The sequence below is a fragment of the Symphodus melops genome (assembly GCF_947650265.1).
Source record: "Symphodus melops genome assembly, chromosome: 22".
NCBI lineage: Eukaryota > Metazoa > Chordata > Actinopteri > Labriformes > Labridae > Symphodus > Symphodus melops.
In genome coordinates this window covers 3,462,646-3,482,080 of record NC_136712.1, presented here as the reverse complement: position 1 = coordinate 3,482,080, position 19,435 = coordinate 3,462,646, and the positions used below count along the sequence as shown (strand labels likewise).

The following is a 19,435-nucleotide window of genomic DNA, read 5'->3' as shown; positions in this document are numbered from 1 at the left end:
GCCGACACCAGTCTGAATATTTCAGAGGAAGGAGATAAGCTGTGATAACCGGGATATTTTTATTAAGAATTGACGTCTAATGTGAAAGTTGTTAGTCTTTGTGATGAACCCAGAGAGAAGGATCACATTATCCATAGTTCATTTCAGGAATGCTGCATGTTTAAGAGTCTTTATGGTCCATGTTTTACAAGGGGTGACACTTTTACTGATAATTTTCACTCACACAGGTTATGGTTATGGATACGGCTTTAGCTTTTTTTTTTTTTTTTTTAAGAATTTAAGTCAAATTTCTCTGCTGGGTTAACTATTTGAAACGCTGTTAATTTAATTTGAACCAACAAAAACATTAAAGATGTATTTTATTTTGAAGTAGCTAGAGTAGGAACCAGGGAGAGAGAGAGAGTGGGGATTGAAATGAGGGAAAGGAGCCACAGGTCGGACTTGAATCTGGGCTGCCTGATTGGAAGACTATAGCCTCCATGCATGTGGTACGACCTTACCCGCTAGACCATCTGCATCCCAACATTTAAGATTTTTAACTTTCCTTGTGGCTTTCTTGATTACCTTGAAAATCTTGTGTAGAATAAGTCCTGCTAAATCTATTTCCTGGTTTAGTTTTTGTTTAACATCAGCTGCACTTTATTCTCTTCGTAATGCTTTCATTCATCTTTTTGAGTATTTTCTGCTTTTCTCAGCTCGCACAGGACTTTGACTTCTTCACCGTGGAGCTGGAGAAAAGTGTGAAAGGCTTCGGTTTCAGCATCCGTGGTGGGCGGGAGTACAAGATGGACCTGTTTGTCCTTCGACTGGCCGAGGACGGACCGGCCATCCGCAACGGCAGGATGAGGGTAAGTTTGAAGATGCCATTTCGTTTAAGAAACCCACTCTAACCTCTTAAAGGTTAAGCTGCTTTCTATCTCTCTGGATTACATGGTAGACACTCACTGTAATTGTCCGATGTTATCACAGCAGCAGCAGCAACTTTTCAGAGAAATTATCTGTCAAAAAAAGGAAAAATCTGTCCCTGTCCAAGTTCTTAGAACTCATCTGTCCTCGACATTTAATAAAAGATCATAAAAAGAGATAATATTCAGAAAGATTAAGACAGATAAAATATTTAAGTGGGCCAACTTTAGTGACTGTTAATGTTTTTTTATGGTAACACCAGTCTCCCTCCAGCTATGGTTGCTAATGTGCTACTCTCACAAAGAAAGCAGATTCTTATTCAAAGTGATAAAGTTGGAAAATATTTGCTCTGTGTTCTCTGCTACGAGCAACAAAAAAAGCAAATTCACTTTTTGTGTTTCAATACAAAAAGAATCTTGTTGCAAACACATCTCTGTCCAGATTTTTCTTCACTTCCTTTCACGTCCTCCGATTTTAACGTCTGCAGCTGATGGCCTCAGTCTGCTCTACATTCCTTATCTGTAATGAACCTGTCAAATATAATTTGTGCAAAATGCCCCCAGGGGCCGTATTACTTTTCCTCCTCATTGGGGAAGTCGATGGAGTCCAGTGGGCTTAGACGGCAGGCAGCTCACTAGAGCTCCACTTAAAGTCAAATTGCGGTAAAATCTGATTTTGGTGGTGGACGTATTCACAAGTAGCAGGTTACAAACAACTTATGATTAACCCTCCTCTTTGAACATTGACAAGCTTCTGTTATAGCTGCAAAAACCGACCTGTATATAAAAAAACGTTTGCAGAAGAAGACTCACTGCGTCTATAGGAGTAAGAGCTTCCTCTAAGGTCACAGGAACAACAAGTATTCTTATATGTTTATTGATTATTCAATCTTGAAAACACAATTATGAATAATATATACAGTATGCCAATAAGTCCCACTTACTGTTTTGTTTGCAGTTCTTTGCTGAAATAATAGTAGCAGTAATCAAAGAGTTAAAGTTGTGTTTTTCAATCCTGACCTAAATCAAAGTGCTCAGTTAGTATTAATAAAATGTGTTTAAAGCTCCTGGGTCGATGTTTTTAAGGAGGATATGAAGCACTCTGTTGATAAGATTACTTTCAGTAATAAAAATAAAAGCTTCTGTTTTTCAAGCAAGATTCTATCGCAACACACTTTTACAACAGATCAGTGAAAAGATCTCACTCTTTGTTTTATCATCTGCAAATTAAACGTTAATCCATCATGAGCACAGAACACCAGAATGTGAGAATGTGTGACGAGAATCGGTCCGAGCACTGAACCTTGTGGTACTCCGTGGTTCATTGTGGTGTTTTACAGCCGTTGACTCTGTCAGTGGTCTTTCTGTGCTGCGCAGTGCTAAATCCGTGGAGCTGTCTGTGGTGCTGAAGATGCAGACTTTTTCAGATATTCCCGCTCTGCTTCATCGATTAGTATCCCTTTGATAGTCAAAGCAATGTAAAGCCACTTCAAAGGGAGAGGATTAAAGAGACACACCTTTATCTGTATTCATATAGCATGACTTTCGTGCATCTCCGCCCATCCAGGAGCTGCTGCTGAACGTACAACCTGCGAATCCACCTCTCTGAGAAAAGATTTTGGAGGGGAACATGACTGTGAATTTTTATGATTTGATTGTGGTAAAATTAGTATTGATTCTCTTATTGGGCCATCCACCCTGTTAAGGATTAACACATTACTTTCGAGTTATGCTAAAAGCTGCCACAGTAATGTAGCCTAAAGCAGGAAGCCTCCAGCAGATATAAGAAGCGTGACTTGTAGGCTAATTTCTTTTTGACACGACAGCCAGAGATTTTTTTTTTTTTCCCCTCGAAGCAAATGTGTATGTATTAGTTCATCCTATGTTTTCATCAAAGATTTAAACAGCTGTCAAGTAAGTTTAAAATAACATACAAGTATCTCAAAGTCGTTATGGAGTAAATGTACTTAGTAAGTTCCCCCACTGAGTCTGATTAGTTATAGATGAACGGTTGGACAGTAACACAGCTGGAAGGATACTGAAATCAGCTCCACGCTGTGCTGCGGAATAGATTTCTGAGAACAATGCGCAGGGAACACTTTGATCGCTCTTCCAACGATCCTCAATCCATACCGCCGCATGCAGAGAGGAATCAATCTGCATTACACTTAAGTTAATGTGAGGCCGAGCTTTAAAAGCTTTTGACAAGCCTGTCACTTTGGATTCTTGGCGCTGCTTTGACACGTTTATAAGGTGAAGAAAACCAAACGCTGCCATGCAGTTTGACTCCCTGTCGTCTCCGTGAATTTTCAGCCGAGTCATTCAACGTCAACGGTCACATCTCTGTTGACCCTAAGCTAATCCGTAACACGGATCTTTTGAGGGTTTATTGGGCAGCGCAGCGGCTGTGAAGATGGTTGTATAAAGTGATTGGTTATTACAGATATAATTCAGCTCATTTAATCTCTTTTTAAAAGCTTTAAACCTTCCTGAAAAGACTGATTTGTGCGTAGGCGGAGAAACAGGTGCAACTCCTTTTAACTCATTTTCAGCATACGCTCCCTGTGCTCGGCGCTCACCTGCTGTCCATTCAACTCCGACTCCCTCTTTATTAAAGATGAAAATGGAGATCGCTCTCCTCCACCGTTCGGAGGTGAGGATTAATGAGCCGACCGTCTTGCCTTCCACCTCTCACCAGACCACTGTAATGACACCTAATGACTCCCCCTTCTCTGTAACTCCAGTCCGCTCCTGACTTTCAAATTACCCCGGCCATTACCCGAGGACTTTTCCATTTGTTAGCGTAATTGGGCCGGCATGTTTTGTCCCGTTCCCCATGAATCCTCTGCATCAGACAACCTTGGAGCCGTCTCTTGAAGAGCCAAAGAGTGAGAGAGTTGAAGGAGGGAGGACTGACCCGTCCTCGTGTATATCCTGGAGAGATAGACTGGCTAATATTCGCGTTAGCCATTAGCTGCAGCTATGATCATTTTAAACAGGCAGATTATTGGTATTCATCAGAAGGTCCTCATACCAGTAAGGGTCCGCTTTAATTCCATCCGAACCACATCCAAATTCAATCTAAATTAATAAGAAGTGACACCAGTTCAGTGGTAATGCTTATTAACAGAAGCTCCTGGGACAGCCAATGAATTATAGAGTAACAGTCATCCATCCATATTGATCGTTATGAATCACTTTTGTGTGGTCCTTAATAAAAGAAGCTCGTTAATATTCACCATCATATTGTATTTTGCTCATTTGCAAACCTGCCGCCTCATAATTGACTCATTCTTGAGAATGCAAACAGCTTCATTAATTTGCTCGTCTTCTTCTCACCTCTTGTGAACTTGACCGGAGGGTTTCTGTAACAATATGGCGCCTCATTTGTTTTCTAGTTTCGTTTCCCTGTCAATCATTTCTACGGTTCAACTTCTTACAAGGATGCTAAAATGCTGCACATGCACACAATAAAACCCCCCCATCTGTAATTTCAGCTTGTATACAAGCTTCATTATTGGAATGGTAAGTGCATGGAGTCACTTCATCTTCATTACGTGCTGGGTATGAAGTGGTGCAGGGCATGTTCTAAATGTAACTCGCTCCACGGGAACGTGTCAAAGAGAGTTAAAGCTTCTCTCTAATCTATAAACGCAGCTTCAGTCATGATCCAGAGCTCGCTCTGCTCCGCTGCTACAAAGTCACACTGTCTTTTTCACTGAAGTAACAAAGTTTCCTGAAGTGGAAAGAAAACTTTCGTCCTTTAAATTAGTCGTTTTTGACACGGTTTCAACAATCCACGCCAAAAGATCTAAAAAAATATGAATAGCGTTTAAGGTGCACGTGAAGAGTGTTTATCTGCTTATAGATTATTGTTGATTTCTCTCTTTGACCTAAAGAAGCAAACGTGACCCTCAGCAAGACTGATCGTTTTCCGTAATGTGTTTTTTTAATGACTTATTAGAACTGCTGTCGGACGAACTGATGGCGAGCACGTTAGAGAAACAGCCTTTTGTTGACGCGTTCCACTGCAAAGATCGACATAGAGCGATATGTTTAAATGTAAAAAGTCAGCATAGGGAACATTACTTCCAAAGGTACAGTGAAGAGATAAGAAGTACTGCTTTGTCCACAGGGGGGCGCCAACATCGGGAACAGGCGCTTTAAAGAAATTATTTTCTTGAATGAGCAAGTAACTGTAAGAGAAGCTCTGCGGCTTAAAAGGCCAAACTTGGTCTGTTTTTCATTTAATAAATCTGATTGGTTGAATTTTGGGTCACGGTTTTCATGAAGGAGTTGGTGGTGGGTCCTGAGGCGAGCCCAGTTGAGAGCCAGTGTTATAGATGTTGGATGGGTTTTGTGTCAGGTCTGTGTACAGCTTCGACTTTACGGTCCTGACTCTGCACAGGAGGGTTAGCCTTCTCGTAACAGCAGAAAGATGTTGTATGAGTGTTTGTATTATTGCACCTTGTAGCATCATATTCACTTTGCACTGAGAAACTGTCCAAGGATAAAAGAAGAACCACATTATGTGAACAAACTTTTCAGTGTAGTGCAAACAGCCCCCACTCTATTTAGAAAGCATTAAAGCATTCGTCCCTCTAAAATATGTCTACAACTTCTTTTCTACTCTGTGCTTCCTGACTCCCAGGTCGGGGACCAAATCATTGAGATCAATGGAGAAAGCACCCGAGACATGACCCACGCCAGGGCCATCGAGCTGATCAAGTCTGGAGGCAGGCGGGTTCGTCTTCTGCTAAAGAGGGGGACGGGGCAGGTCCCCGAGTACGGTACGTATCCAAACTTTGAAGGAACTTTTCTTGGCCTTCAGGATCATTCTTTAACTCTCTTTTAACTTTTAGACTTGTTTTTTTTTTTTCTTCCTTCGCTGTCTTAATATCACTTCAACTCTTCTAACATTTTTCTCTTCATCTATATTCATGTTCAGCGTTTTTAGACTCTGTACTCGTGGTGCTCTATATTTCACTCTGTTGATAAAAAGACAAACTAATGATTCTTTCTTCTTATCTTGACTAACACCAGTTTATCTTCTGTCCATTTCAGTGACCTATCACTAATTGATTGGTCTAGGTTGTTACTTCCCCTTCTATAGGAATGGTATCTTCCAGTCTCTCCATGTGCATGAAAAGTGACAAGCATGGCTCCCCCTATTTCTTCCTAACGGGCCACTCTAAAGACACGGTTTGTGACCATACGAATGTTTTTTCTCTCTTCACTTAACCCTGGCTTTCTGTGCTGTGGTTGTCGTGTGTTTTGATGTAACCCCCTGTTTTCGATGCATGCTGGTATCTGTAAAAGAAAGGTTTACCTTTTTGAGTTCATCGACTAATCATCAAACTGTCACTTAAAAACACAAGTCACAGAAGTTCGCTTTAAATTATAAAACAGGCCGAAAAATAGGACAAATTCATTGTTCACTGTAGACTTAATACATAATGGATAAAGGCACTATGACATGAGTCACTTGTTTTGTGAAAAATGTATTTTCTTTATATCAGCGGTAGGACAGTAGAGTCAGAAAGAGAGTGGGGGACGATATGCAGAAGGAGCATCAGGTTGGAATCAAACCGGACCGCCAGCTTGGAGGACAATAGCCTCCGTACATGGCGTGCACCCTCACCACTAGACAACCGGCGCCGCTTGACTGGCGTACGCGACACGCAGCCGAGCGGGACGAAGCCGTGTTAGAGAATTTATCTCAACCTAACTTTGAAACTCAATCCCAAACTCGTCTCATGATTTCAAAGTGTTCAGTTCTGTGTACCTCGGCGTTGAAGTTGGACTTTGGGGGTTGACTCACATTTGGAGCCAGCCTCGAGTGGCCAATCCAGGAACTGCAGTTTTATTTTTGCACTCCTGCGTTGGCTGTTTCACTCGGCCTCTGAGGTTTGTGCTCGGTGAAGCCCCCTTTAGGCAGCAAGAGGACGTCATCGTGAACTATTTCTGCCCATTTTTTACCCAATGAGGACTCGGCACAGCTCAAATTGAGTCCAGAAGGGGACATTTATTCTTCTGACAGCGCGGGTAATAAAACAACTCCCTTTGTTTCTGCACCTTTATGGTGCATCCTTCTGTGAGGGAGAAGTGTGTTTTTGGGGGGACTCGTGTGGCTCTGAAGCCCTCAGTAATGCACATTTTTTAGCGTCTGGCCTTCATGGTCCCCCTCCAGCTCCTCAACACAGAAACAAGAGAAAGAGGGTTGTGATGTGTCAACCCTCTTCGCAGCCTGAGTATTATTCTCTCTGTGTCAAAGCTCATGTAATTCTTGCCTGGAGGAGTAAATATGCACACAGGGAGTCGAACTGTGGTCAGCCAGAAGACGCAGTCCTCCATCATCACAGATCTTTGTTGTCCTCTCCCCACGTCGGCTAAAAGTAGAAGCAGCTCCTCGAGCCCACATGTTCTCCTCTGTGTGGGCTTGACTCAGCATTTCATCACTCGCTTTATTTGCACGCTGGAAGGTTATGCAAATCATCTCTGCTGATTAATGTGGCTGTTTAAAACATTAGCATACTAATGTTTAAAGGAGCACGTTCATTTTTCTTTTTTTCTCGATGAAAAGCTTTTAAGGAACAGCTTGATACAAAATGAATTGAATATGAGGGAGCCAGGTGACGTGGTGCGGTGGGCATGTGCATGCTTGTTATTGTGTGCCTGTTTGTGTGTTTTTGTATCTTTTATAAAGTGCTACAGCGGCATCAGGTATCATGTAAACCAAAGTCTGAAGAGTGAGGTGAAAACGAGAGCGGTTTGAAACAAAGGTGTCAAAAAAAGGGAGGGCGGGAAAACGAGCAATTAAAAGAGCACTGTTTGCGTGACTATTCTATTTACCATGAATATCATTATGTTGCAAAGGCTTGCAAGAGATGGGAGTAGCGCCCTAAGCAGACAGGCGTTAATCAGTTTTTATTTCACTCCAGCTGTTCCCTCACAGGATGAAAAAAAAAGAGCTGCCAGCTGAAGAAGGAGCGACTTTTAGCGGTTAACCTCGAGAGGCTGAAAACATCAGGAGTACATGGCCAGGCAGACGTTCGTCCCCACAGTCTGTTTAGTTCAGTTTTTCAATCCTCACAACTTTATTTCAGCCATTTTTGAAACGTCTTGACGAATGAACTCGTCATCTTGCGAGTCAGGTTTTTTTTTCCAAGCAAACCGATTTTTAATGTTTTGCAAATCATTTTTTTTTTATCAACATTTTACTCAACGTCCTCACGTTTGTGCTGTCCCGAAGTCACCCCCCCAAAAAAAGAGTGAAATACCAGACTTTAATGTTTCTCTGAAAAAGAACAAATGTGAATAACATAGTTTAAGTCTAAGGGTAACTCAGCAGAATTATAAGCCGACCAGCAATTTACGCAGCACGTGATAATCACAGCTTTCAGTCCAATTCACACAAGCTCAACATCGCTCCATCGTAGTGGACGTGCTGGACCCTTCGCTCTCCAACTCTGCATGAGAGCGAGCTTGTAATTGGGCCTCATGGCGCCGGTGTAGCTAGCCTAGCCTCTGCCCCCCTCCCCCCTGCCCGGCCCCGCTGAGAGTGACTGATGGCCGAGGGAGCGAAACACATCGGTGTAGAAAAGGGGAAGCTAACAGTCCGTGAGAGTGAAGAGCGGTGAAGGAGCTCTCTGCAGACTCACTGCAGCTGCTGCACAAAGATACAGACTTCTGTGGGCTCAAGAGAAAGAGAGAGAGAGAGAGAGAGATGAAGCGCTCGGCCCTTGAGGTTTCCATTCTCGCTAAAGCACCACCGTATTGGGCACATCATCCATTTCATTAAACCTGCTTTCGATTTTCCGCCTCGGTTTAAGATTGACCGAAGCTTTAAGGAGAGCTATGGGAGGCAGATTGATGTTTTCAGAAAGTGTACTCGCCCTGTGACATGTTGGGAAGTAGGTTGTAATGCGGCTCTTACGTTTACTCTGATGCTTTCAGCTCGTAGAAAAGCTCTGATTCTTTTTGTTTGGATGCTGTGTTTGGTTTTGCTGTGGCATGCGTGCAAGCTTTTAAGCAGGAGGGATGAACGTGGGTTTCATTATTGACTGTGTGCGTTTCCAGATAATGCCGCCCCATGGGATGCTCGCCCTTCAGCCTCCCCAAGCCTGTCGGAAGTAGCCCCTCCCATCGACAGCCTTTCCATGCCATCGCCTTCATCTCATCTGGCCCAGGCCCCCGACCAACCTCTGGACGTCCCTCGAGACGTGGCGGCAGGAGACAGCAGGAAGGAGCGTCCCAAGAGCCCCCAGAAGGCCGAGCTCCCGAGTCCAGATCCCATCGGTGGCAGAGCCAAGAAAGAGGGTGGCAGGTCCACCCACAAGGGCCAACGGGTGCAGCCTGCTCCAGAGGGGGAAGGGGGCAAAGACAGAGCTGAGTGCAGGGAGCCCAAACCTTCCAGGAGCACCCGAGGGAGGTCCAAGGAGAGGAATTCTCGCGATGACAAAGAATCTCCCAGCGTCCAAAAGCTCCCGCACACTAACGGCAATGGTCGGGAGGATTTGGAGTCGGACAGGAGCCTCGGGGAGAGTCGACCCAACAAGAGCACCAGCAGCGGGGGCAGCATAGCTGGGAGGAAGGCCACGGTCTCTCCCGGGCCTTGGAAGATCCCCGGGTCAGACAAGCTGCCGAGCACACTGCGTGCGGGAACGTCCACGCTGAGCAGATAACACCGCGGGCTCCAGCAGGAAACAGTGGCCCAACTCATCCGAACTGAACCACCCTCAACTTTCTGTGCTCCTCCAACCCGATATCGACCACCTTTTTGACCCTACTTTGACCCCGTACTCCAACACACCAACCAGTCAAAACCAAGGGGGGGGGGGGGGGCAGGGTGATCTGGACCACGTGTTTTTAGAGTTTTATTTATGAAACTGTACTCTAAATTATTTCAAGAGAGATTCTACACCCACCACCTTAAGAACTGGAAATGAATCATCCACCTTCTTTTTCAAAACAAAAAAAAAAAATATGGAAGAACAAGTAGAGTGTGTGTGTGTGTGTGTGTGTGCGTGTGTGTGTGTGTCTGTAGCGTGATGGAAAATCATACGTGGATTCAAAAACTTTAAAGACTATTTTGGAGTCCTCCCAAAGCAGAACTGAGTGGCAAACATGCAAATATGAACACGTGACAGGATGCAACTGTCTGATTTTTATTTTTTTTTCTACAGATTTATCTTCACGGTGGAGTCAGTTCTCTGAGATGGGAATGTTTAAAGGATGATTGCCCTGTTTGGTTTTTTTGTGGACGAGGTGGAATGGAAGAGAGAGAGTGAAATGAAGAGATGAAATCTACAGAACTTTGCCTTAAGACTGTGTGGGCCTGAATGATCGATCAGATGATTATAGACATAGATATATTATAATGAATATGAATATGTGGGATCATTTTGTAAATAAGATCATCTTTAAGTGAACTGAACCTGAGAAGGGACGATCAATATTCTAGTCCGCGCTGAGAGGAGCGACATGACCCCCCCCCAGTGAGTGCATCAAGGGGTCTCTGCAGGCCGGCTGCGGTCGACTCGACGGTCTATTTGTGCTCGAATCCTCCCGAGTTTTACCGGGGATGTCGTGTCAATCCATCTTTCTCATTTCTGTGCTTACCGGACGGTGACGGTGACGGTGGTGTCCAGAGAAAGGAGCGTGCACGAGGGGCAGAGTGCCTTAGACTGACAGAGACGTTGGCTTCTTTAGTAAAAGGTCCAACTCCAAAACACTACAGAGGGTTTGAAATAGGCTGCTATACAACTTTCACTTTACACATACACATGAGAAACTGTATTTTTTCATATACGAGTGAGAAATTGAGGTGAAACATGTCATTTATTTCACAAGCCTACGTCTGAAAATGAGACGACGAAGAGAAGAATTGAGCGTCTGTATTTGTACAACAGGTTCAGTTTGGCTACTTTCTGTTCCTGATCTCATGGCGAGGTCTGACACCGGTGATTTCCTCCTGTGCGATCCGGTGTCGACTCGATGAAGAATAAAATCTCACTCGTCGTTTTTGCTCCTCTAACAATCTGCGGCCTGACTGAGTGATTAAATGAAGGATTTGAACGTGGAGACATATTTTGTACACAGGCGGAGGAGAGGCTGCACCTGCCACAGACACTTCCAGCTGCTGATCTGATTTGTTCGAGTTGATCCTGTCGACACTGTGTGATAGAACACGTACATCTCCATGCCAAAGCTCCCTTTACATTTTCATTTGGATCAACTTAACCCCCCCCCCCCCCCCCCCCCCCCAGACTTCGATACAATGGAGACCTGGATTTCACACTCAAGGTAACTAAAAAAATTAATAATTCAGGACCATTTTTGGGCTGAGTGTCAGCTTTTACATTTTCTGTAAAAAACCTTCAAGTGGGGATTTTATTTGCTCTGAATGAGCCCTGAGTCAGCAGAACAACAGAGTCCTTTAAGGAGGAAATTGAAAACACTGTTTAAAGAATGAAATAACAAAATGTAGGAGACAAGTCATTACGTTTTCCGTTGTAGTTTCTAATTACACAAAGAAAACGCAGCCCGACGTTCCACTAAATCCCACACGCAGGTTTTGGAATTTGAATTATTATGTCAGAGAAATTCATAAGCCAGACAGCTCAGCCCTGAGAACAAGAAAGCAAAATGAAGCCCACAACATGGATTTTACATGTGTCTGACTAAAGGTAGCAAATGCTGCCTTCATACTGCATCGTCATGTTTTCATGCTCCTTCTTTTAGGAACTTTATGTTTGAATCAGAAAAAGAAAAAAAACCAAGGTGCACATTTCGTCAGTTTTGCACAAATCACTGCTTGCCACATCTGAGCTGTCTCCATGGAGTCAAACTGTAAGTACTTTTCTACAGAAAGCAAAACAACAACAAAAAAAGAACAAAAAAAAACACATCTGAAGGTTCTTGTTTTTTTATTTTTCATGGTGTGTGTGGCACCCAAACGGCTCAGTATCACTGTGTAGTGTCCTAGCAGTGTGTAGACCCAGAACAAATATCTCTATAAATATGACTCAGTGTACTATTCATGGTCACAAAGACTCAAAGTGGAGCAACTATTTTTATGAAATGCAACACTATGGATATATTAACTTTTGCAGAAATCTTGTTTACCTGTATGATATTCTGAAACGCTGTCAAAAATAAAAGATGAAAACATGACAGATTTATTGAGGACATGCTGCTGTGTGATTTCTTCTGGCTGTTTTTATATACAGGTTCAGTAAAGAGGATGTGCATGGGTTACATGTTCATGTCAGCATCTGTAAGTAGCTTCAATTCTTGTTAATTGTTGAAAATAGGACATTTGGAGGACTTCCAAATACTTCTTTATAATTTCTCACCCTTACTTTTTAAAACATGAACTCACTGTGTTTAATGCTTTAATGCAGCAGGTGGAGAAGATTCTGATACCGTACGAGTAAAATCAAGGTCTACTAATGAGAAAACTCCAGGAGTGACAGCTGCCTCTCATGTCGGCCAAGTAAACTATGACCAAACAAAAAATAGTTTCACACTTTTTTATGTTTACAGCTTCAACAGTGTAAAGATTAAAGTTCTGTTAAAAAAAGATTTTACTACAAACACTTTTGCACGGTTGCAGTGTCACTTTTTTGCCACCTGGGGACGTCCAGTAACAGGAGAAAATACAAAAGATATTCAGATAAAACTTCAAGAAGAAATAAAACAATACAGTCAGAATCTGCCAAAGAGGACAGTCGACTTTAGTTCACATGTAGAGATACTCTGAGTCTAGAGTACATTGAAAGCAGGTTAGGAAGAAAAAAAAGCATGTTTTAATGCCTCCTGTGCACAGCCTCCATGTCTCCACTAGAGGTCAGTGCAGACCAGGTGTACATTATGAAGCAACATGGTTTCGTAATTGTTGGACTTATATAAAGTTATTAGTCAGACATTTTTCCTTTTACTGAAAATTAAAGGGTTTTTGTGATGTTACACAATTACGTCACCTATTTTAACCACAGAAAACTCGTTTATGACTTTATGTTAAATAATATATCTGCTCATGTGCCTCATAAGTAACTGTGGAAAATATCTTATAGGTGCTTGACATATTTCACATCCTATTTCACCTCTCAGGAAAAATACTTGAAATCCACTTTGTGTTGGTGTAATAAAAAAAAATCTTATTTTACATGTTTGCAACCTTGAACTTGATTGAATGTGTTCTCATTGCCTGTCTTTTGCCTCATATTCATGTATGCATCAGGGCTCTGTGCATCACAGCGATGGGGGGGGGGGGGAAGAAGCAACAAGAGAAACGCAGGATGAGAGGTGTAGCGCTGCAGGAGCAGGTCGACCAGCTCCCCTGCAGAGGCGCCGCTGGTCTGGGCTGCCTGCTGCCTGCTGGAAGCTGCTGGCTGGTGCCTGTTTTCTCCACAGGGGAGAATCAATCCAGAGCTGTGCTGAAGTCTCCCCAGGGAGAAAGGCATGCTTAATTTAGGCCTCGACAGACTGCTCTGCTTTCTCTGAAGATACATCAAGGACATTAGAGTGCAGCGTTTTGAGAACAAGGGGAATGATGAGTAATACTCTCTACATTTCTGGGCTCAATTTGTGGGTAAAGTCGTGCTGAACAAAGTTTTTGTTATAAGTCGACAGTGTCTCCAAAACTCACCCACTATAATGTAATTGACAGTGTGCATGACTCAGGTCTTTACAGCTGTATATGTGATGAGCTTCACCTCCTCTGCTGACATCTGTTGTGCAGGGCAGAGATAACAGAGGACAAGGACTTCATCTGTCAAGCAGACACAAAACTAATCTTGAATGTTGCAGGGGGAAAAAAAGTGGGAAAGGCCTGAGCATGCCCAGCTTCACGCTCGGTAATCTTGGATCACATTTACAGCTCATTACAATACTTGCAGCTTTTTTTTTTTTTTTTGGAAAGAAATGCATACAGTGGCTCTCCAGGTGAAACATCCCTTGATGTCAGCAAACAATTTCCACCTAGAATGTGGAGGGATGCCCCTCAGGTAAACAAATAAGGTGCAGCAAATGAGATCTTGCCCAACAAGTAGAACCTGAGAGGAAGCAAAGGGATGTTCATTTAAAACAGAAAGGATTTCCTGTTACAGCAACAGGAACATACATGTGTGAAAGGCGTGTATAAGGTTTTTTTTATTTTAAAGCCAAGTTTTGTAGATGGTTCTTAAGCATTCTGAAAGACTGTTTTGGGTTGCAGTGTGTTGAAATTGTGAGGGGAAAAAAACAGCTACAGTAACTCATCTACTTTTTTTGCACTCCGATGCTCACTGACTACCACAACTAAACCTGTGTCATCTTGTTTCGTTCTCTTTTGGAGCTGTAGAAAGAAGCAATGTAAGGACTATATTCATGCTAAAAGGAGAACAAGGACACTTTTGGTTGGCTGCGAGTCATAGTCAAATAATGCTGCAACTATTTAAACTATGACTGGCATAAACTGCAGTTTTAAAAGGATGATATAAGAGCTATTTGGTGCCTGAAGGTGCTTGATCATTGTCATTAAGCATCAGCGTTTTCAGCCAGCAAATGTCATGTCGTTTTTTTTAACCTGGGTGTCAGGAGTAAAGGCCTGACCTGACATAATGCTTCAGCAGCACATTGAACAATGGGTTCATGTATAAGGGGATTAAAGTAGTAGTTTAATAATAGGTGATAAGTTAAGTAATAATTAAAAGACTCTTGAATCTCATTAAGTGCAAGTACAAAATAAAACTTTTGAAGAAGAGCCATGAAAGAGTGCAAACGCCTCAAACATTTTAAATGATAAAGCTTTAAACTATTTAGCCAATGTTTCTTCTTAAAGGAGTGTATTTGTCTCAACGAAAGCAGATGGAAAAAAATCCTGCTATACACGTTTAACGACCGACATGAAGCAAGCCGCCTCAACTTCACCAGTTTCAGAAAGAAATTTGGCGTGACGCTCCGTCCTGCATGCGCCAGAACAAGAGGAGGGGAGGACCCACGGGCGGAGCGACAGACGCGCCAGACGCGCCCTGACCACTCAGTATCTCGCATTTGTTTGGCATGCAGTCTGTCTAGCTGCAGTAGTCTTCAGACTGACAGGCAGTCAGACAGTACGGGCCTGCTTTAGACGTGTGGAAGTATCCGAGCAGCCAGAGCGCCAGGGGCGGCCGGTGGGAGGAGGCAGAGAGTCCGCAGCTGCTGAGCCGCACAGCCTCTTGGATACCCGCAAGAGGAAGGAGCCGCGCGCACCAAACAACCAATGACAACGGTAGGAGGATATCTATTCACATTGTTACTCTGACACAGCAGGTGTTTCTGTCATCTCTATTTAAAACATGGAATTTGAGAAGCAGAGGTCTGTCTTGGCACGCCGCTGCAGGAGCATCTTTCATTGGTTTTGTCGCTTGTGTGGTCGGTGGAGGCGACGGAGTGCGCGTCATCAACGCGCCGCGGTTGAAAACGTCTCCGAGCTGAAACACTTGGTAAAAAAAATTCAAATAGTTCGTATGTGTCCGTTTTTAACCGGGAGGGGGGTGTTTGGTACGTGGGCAGCACGAAGTAGAAGCCGCCTCCGACAGCAGGGCGGCGGGGCGGCAGGACCGCCCGAGCCGCTGTCAGCGTGGAGCGAGTGCGTCAAGGTAGCAGCTGTGAGAGAGTACGAAACAGGAAGTGGAAACACGACCTTTCACAAGAAAGCGAGGGTAAATAATAAACGTGATTTTGGCAATTTTAACCCGAGAACTGTATAGTTTTTCAACACTATAATCATGTATTATTTTAAGCCACTGCAGGGTAATGTGGGCTATAACTTTATTTTGTAGGCTATATTATTATATTGCCTTGAATTTCCCTCGGGATCAATAAAGTATCTATCTATCTATCTATCTATCTATCTATCTATCTATCTATCTATCTATCTATCTATCTATCTATCTATCTATCTATCTATCTATCTATCTATCTATCTATCTATCTATCTATCTATTAAATTGAAAACAGCTATTTTTCGGTTTCAATGGGATAAAAAGATTTTCATGCCAGCTGCCTTACAAGTAGACGCTCAAAAGAAATTCTGGGACCTTATTGTCTCAACAAATTGAGGTAACTGTGCCCCACTTTGAAAAGCAATGATGGATTTTATTAGCTGTGTGGCTTTTTTAAATTTCACACCATGGATGTGAAAAGTAATAGGCTACTTTCTGTGACTTAAAAAAAGAAGCTATATAGAGCGTCACAACAAGGCTTGTTTGAGTCAGTCTGAACTGTAGAGGTAGTGATGGCAATAGGCCTTATTTACAGGCAACCTGATGGCATTAACACGCATGTCAAACAATTGCTGATCTTGTCTTGTTTGAATAACTTGGAGCCAAAACTAGTTTAACTAGTAGTTAAACTAGTTTTGGGAGATTGGTTGGTTCCCCATGCATAAATGCAATTAAGATTTTGTAATAATAATGTTGTAATCTACATGCAAATGATCACAGTGTTATCTTGAAGATGAAACTTTTTTTCCTTTCAATTTGTTTTCAAGACATTTATTTTGAAAACTTGCACCAGAAGTTACTCTTGAACAAAGTTTCTGTCTTGATGATCAAATGTTGGCTTCTTGGCACAGATTTTTAAAAACGTTCCTGTGATGGCATTGTTGTTGTTTTTTTTTTTGTCTTTTCAGTTCTGATTTACATTTAATCCTCAAACAAAGGAGCCACAAGTGGAAAGTGGAAAGCCTCTACAGATCTTCCTGTCGTTTCACGTGTGTTTGTGTGCGTGCGTGCGTGCGTGCGTGCGCGCATTCGTGCGCGCGCTTGTGGTTTGCCATGTGGAGGCGAACAGTTTGAATCATCAGAGGTCTGACTGAGAGCACAGGAAAGCCAGGCGGAGTCTCTTGATCCTTAACTGGACTCTGTTCCTGTTTGGGGGGCTAGACCACACACCATCATGATGAACAGAGCCCAGAATTGAAATCTGTCAGTTCTGCATGTCAAAAATGAGACTCCTTGCTTTAATTAGTTCTTATCTTTCTTTTTTTTGTCATTTAAAAACATAATAGAAAGGGAACTCCTCCCATTTAGTGCCTTAGGTCACAAACCACTTACACACTTTGTTGTCACCTGCTTCTCCAACCAGCTGCTGCACCCATTCTTCATGAATACTGATCATAGCTGATGAGTTGTCAAACGTCTTTGACACTTTTTAAATGACAGCTAAGGGCGTGACTATCGGTTGATAGATAATAATAGAATCATCCCTCTGTGACAGAAACCAGAGAGAGTGGGGAATGTCATGTGGGAAAGCAGTCACAGGCAGGACCCGAGCCCGAGCCGCCCACTTGGAGGACTTAGGCCTCTGTGTGCGGGGCGTTCGCTCTACTACGTATTGTTGCTTTAATTGGGTTTGTAAGTACGCCAAAATGTTTACATGAAGCTCTCATGGTTATTCATGGAGCCGTCACAGCCCTGCTATGTGCACACCGGATTCAAACACAGCGCCTCTCCTCTTTTTTTAAAATAATAACCCTTGCCTGCATCATATGGTGCTGACAGGGAGCAGATTCCCCTTCAGAAGGTGTTGTGATGTGTGATCACAAATTTAGCTCGGCGCTATCTGAGCCGTGAGAGTGAGCGGAGTGTCTTGGGCTGATTTCTAAATGGGGATCGTGAACAGAGCTCTAATTATCGTCACAAGATGACCTAAATTTAGCTCTCAGATTGGCGATAGGTGTGTGTGCACGCATGATGGTGAATGTGTGTGTGCACTTGTTTCTATATTTATAACTTCATGATTGATACAGGACCGTGTTTAATCCTCTCCATGGCTGTGTGCGTGGCTTTTGAAATTGCATGTGACTTTGTGTCTACTTTTAACAAGTCTCTTTTGATGAGTTCGAATAGTTGGATTTAATTGGAAAAGATCCAGTTCAGGTTCGTGACCTGCACTGATCTTTCTTTCCTTCACGTTCCTCTCTTTCACTGATCTCCAGCCTGACACATCTGCTCCCGTCCTCCTCCCGTCTCCTGTTGCAGGCGTCCATAGAAATCTTTAATTGTTCCGTCTGAGTTTGTTTCTGCTCTCTTGAAATCATCCTTTCTCGTTCAGTGTTCTTCTGTAATAGGTGAGGGACTTCTGTGGCGTGATGGGAGAGGGCAGTGTTCAGGAGCAGTTTGACATCAGCCTGTGTGTGGGTGTGTGTGTGTGTGTGTGGGGGGGGGGGTCTGCTTACTTGTCAGGATAAACAGCCTCTACAATGATGTGAATCTTCATTTTAGATGGGTTGTCACTCATTGTGAGCATGTGGAGGAGGGGGGAAAGCTAAGCTGAGCACGGCCACCTTTAATCTACATTTCCAACCAGTTAAACTGTCGCAAGAATCCCAAAAAGTCACCTCATATTGGAGACACGAAGCTTAAGAGTGAATCTTCCTTTAGGGGAATTCCTCACATGAACAATCATCAATCAAAAAAGGAATGCAGCTGGTTCACTTCCTGAACAGAAGGAGTCTTTGCCGGGCGTTCTTTACATTTCAAACATGTTCTCAAAGGAGATCTGAGGGGAAACGTCGTCACCCTCAAAGTCTCTGTGACATTAAAGGTCACGGGGTCAAAGCATGTGTTGAGATCACGCTAACTAACCTGTAAAAACAATGTACGTGCAAAGCAGGTTTAATGATATCTTAGCGTTGGCGTGCACATTTTTGCTTGTTAGCATTAGCTTTTCACCTGTTCTGATGGTCTTGATGCAGATATCGGCCCTCTTCACAGATATCACACTGTCTGCATTCAGCTGCAGTACAAGAACTCAAACGTGTAGCCGGGCTTTCTCTGCAACATCAGGTCACTTCGCTCTCTGAGATCAGCTGCACAGAAAGACGAGCCGCGGTTGATGGACCTCGTTTAATTCTGTGTATAAGCTCAACAATTCCACTTCATGCCAACACAAACATTAACCAGCTTCACAAACGTGATGGACTAACTTCCTGCTTCTTGCACATTCTGCCAATCAGGAACCTTTGTCAGTGTGTGTAGGCATCGAGGTAAATAGCTCTTTGTTTAACTACACTATTAAACAAAAGTAGCACAGTGTGCTGCGTCGTGCCTCTGTCCCTGTACCAGGGCATGGCTGTTTCTCCTGGGAGGATCCAGTTTGAATCAGCACTTGGCTGCTGATGTGGAGGATAAATGAGCGGGAGAAAGAGGCCAGGGCCGTGAGAGGGAGGGAGGCTGTAGATCACCTCGAGGATGTTCTTCCTTTTTCTTGCTGTTTCAGAAAGAAATGGTCTTTCCAGTGGCGCTGAGAAGCAATCCTCTCCGTGTTTATAGACTCTCGGTCAGATATAAAGCCTGTTCTGTTTCCTTTGGCAGCTGCATTTCACTCTGAATGAACAGAACCCACCAGTCCAATCATTTTTCTTTGGTGAAAGTTCTTTTTTAACTTTTAACTAATGATCCATGTGCCATTTAATGCATAAAAGCCAAATTAAATGTCTAATTTCTCTGCTGCAATCAGCTGAATTGAGGGTTTTGTTGCTTTTTATGTCGAATATTTAG

The 19,435-nt window shown here is 43.2% G+C and overlaps 2 protein-coding genes across 9 annotated transcripts in view; both read left to right on the top strand.

Moving 5' to 3' along the window:
• The window catches only part of magi2a (membrane associated guanylate kinase, WW and PDZ domain containing 2a), a 228,380-nt gene extending 216,300 nt beyond the window's left edge, over positions 1–12,080 (top strand). For all 6 annotated transcript variants that reach the window (XM_079335271.1, XM_079335274.1, XM_079335273.1 and 3 more), the window contains 3 exons: positions 696–848; positions 5,557–5,695; positions 8,985–12,080. In XM_079335271.1, coding sequence (XP_079191397.1) covers positions 696–848; positions 5,557–5,695; positions 8,985–9,589 — 897 coding nt within the window. In that variant the 3' untranslated portion in view covers positions 9,590–12,080. The remainder of the gene's footprint in view (positions 1–695; positions 849–5,556; positions 5,696–8,984) is intronic.
• Positions 12,081–14,903: 2,823 nt separating this feature from the next.
• LOC306817986 (fatty acyl-CoA reductase 1) overlaps positions 14,904–19,435 on the top strand; it is a 41,977-nt gene continuing 37,445 nt past the window's right edge. For 2 of the 3 annotated variants that reach the window (XM_079335294.1, XM_079335292.1), the window contains exon 1: positions 14,904–15,159. In XM_079335294.1, the coding sequence (XP_079191420.1) occupies positions 15,151–15,159 (9 nt within the window). In that variant the 5' untranslated portion in view covers positions 14,904–15,150. The remainder of the gene's footprint in view (positions 15,160–19,435) is intronic. The other variant, XM_079335293.1, reaches the window with a different exon arrangement.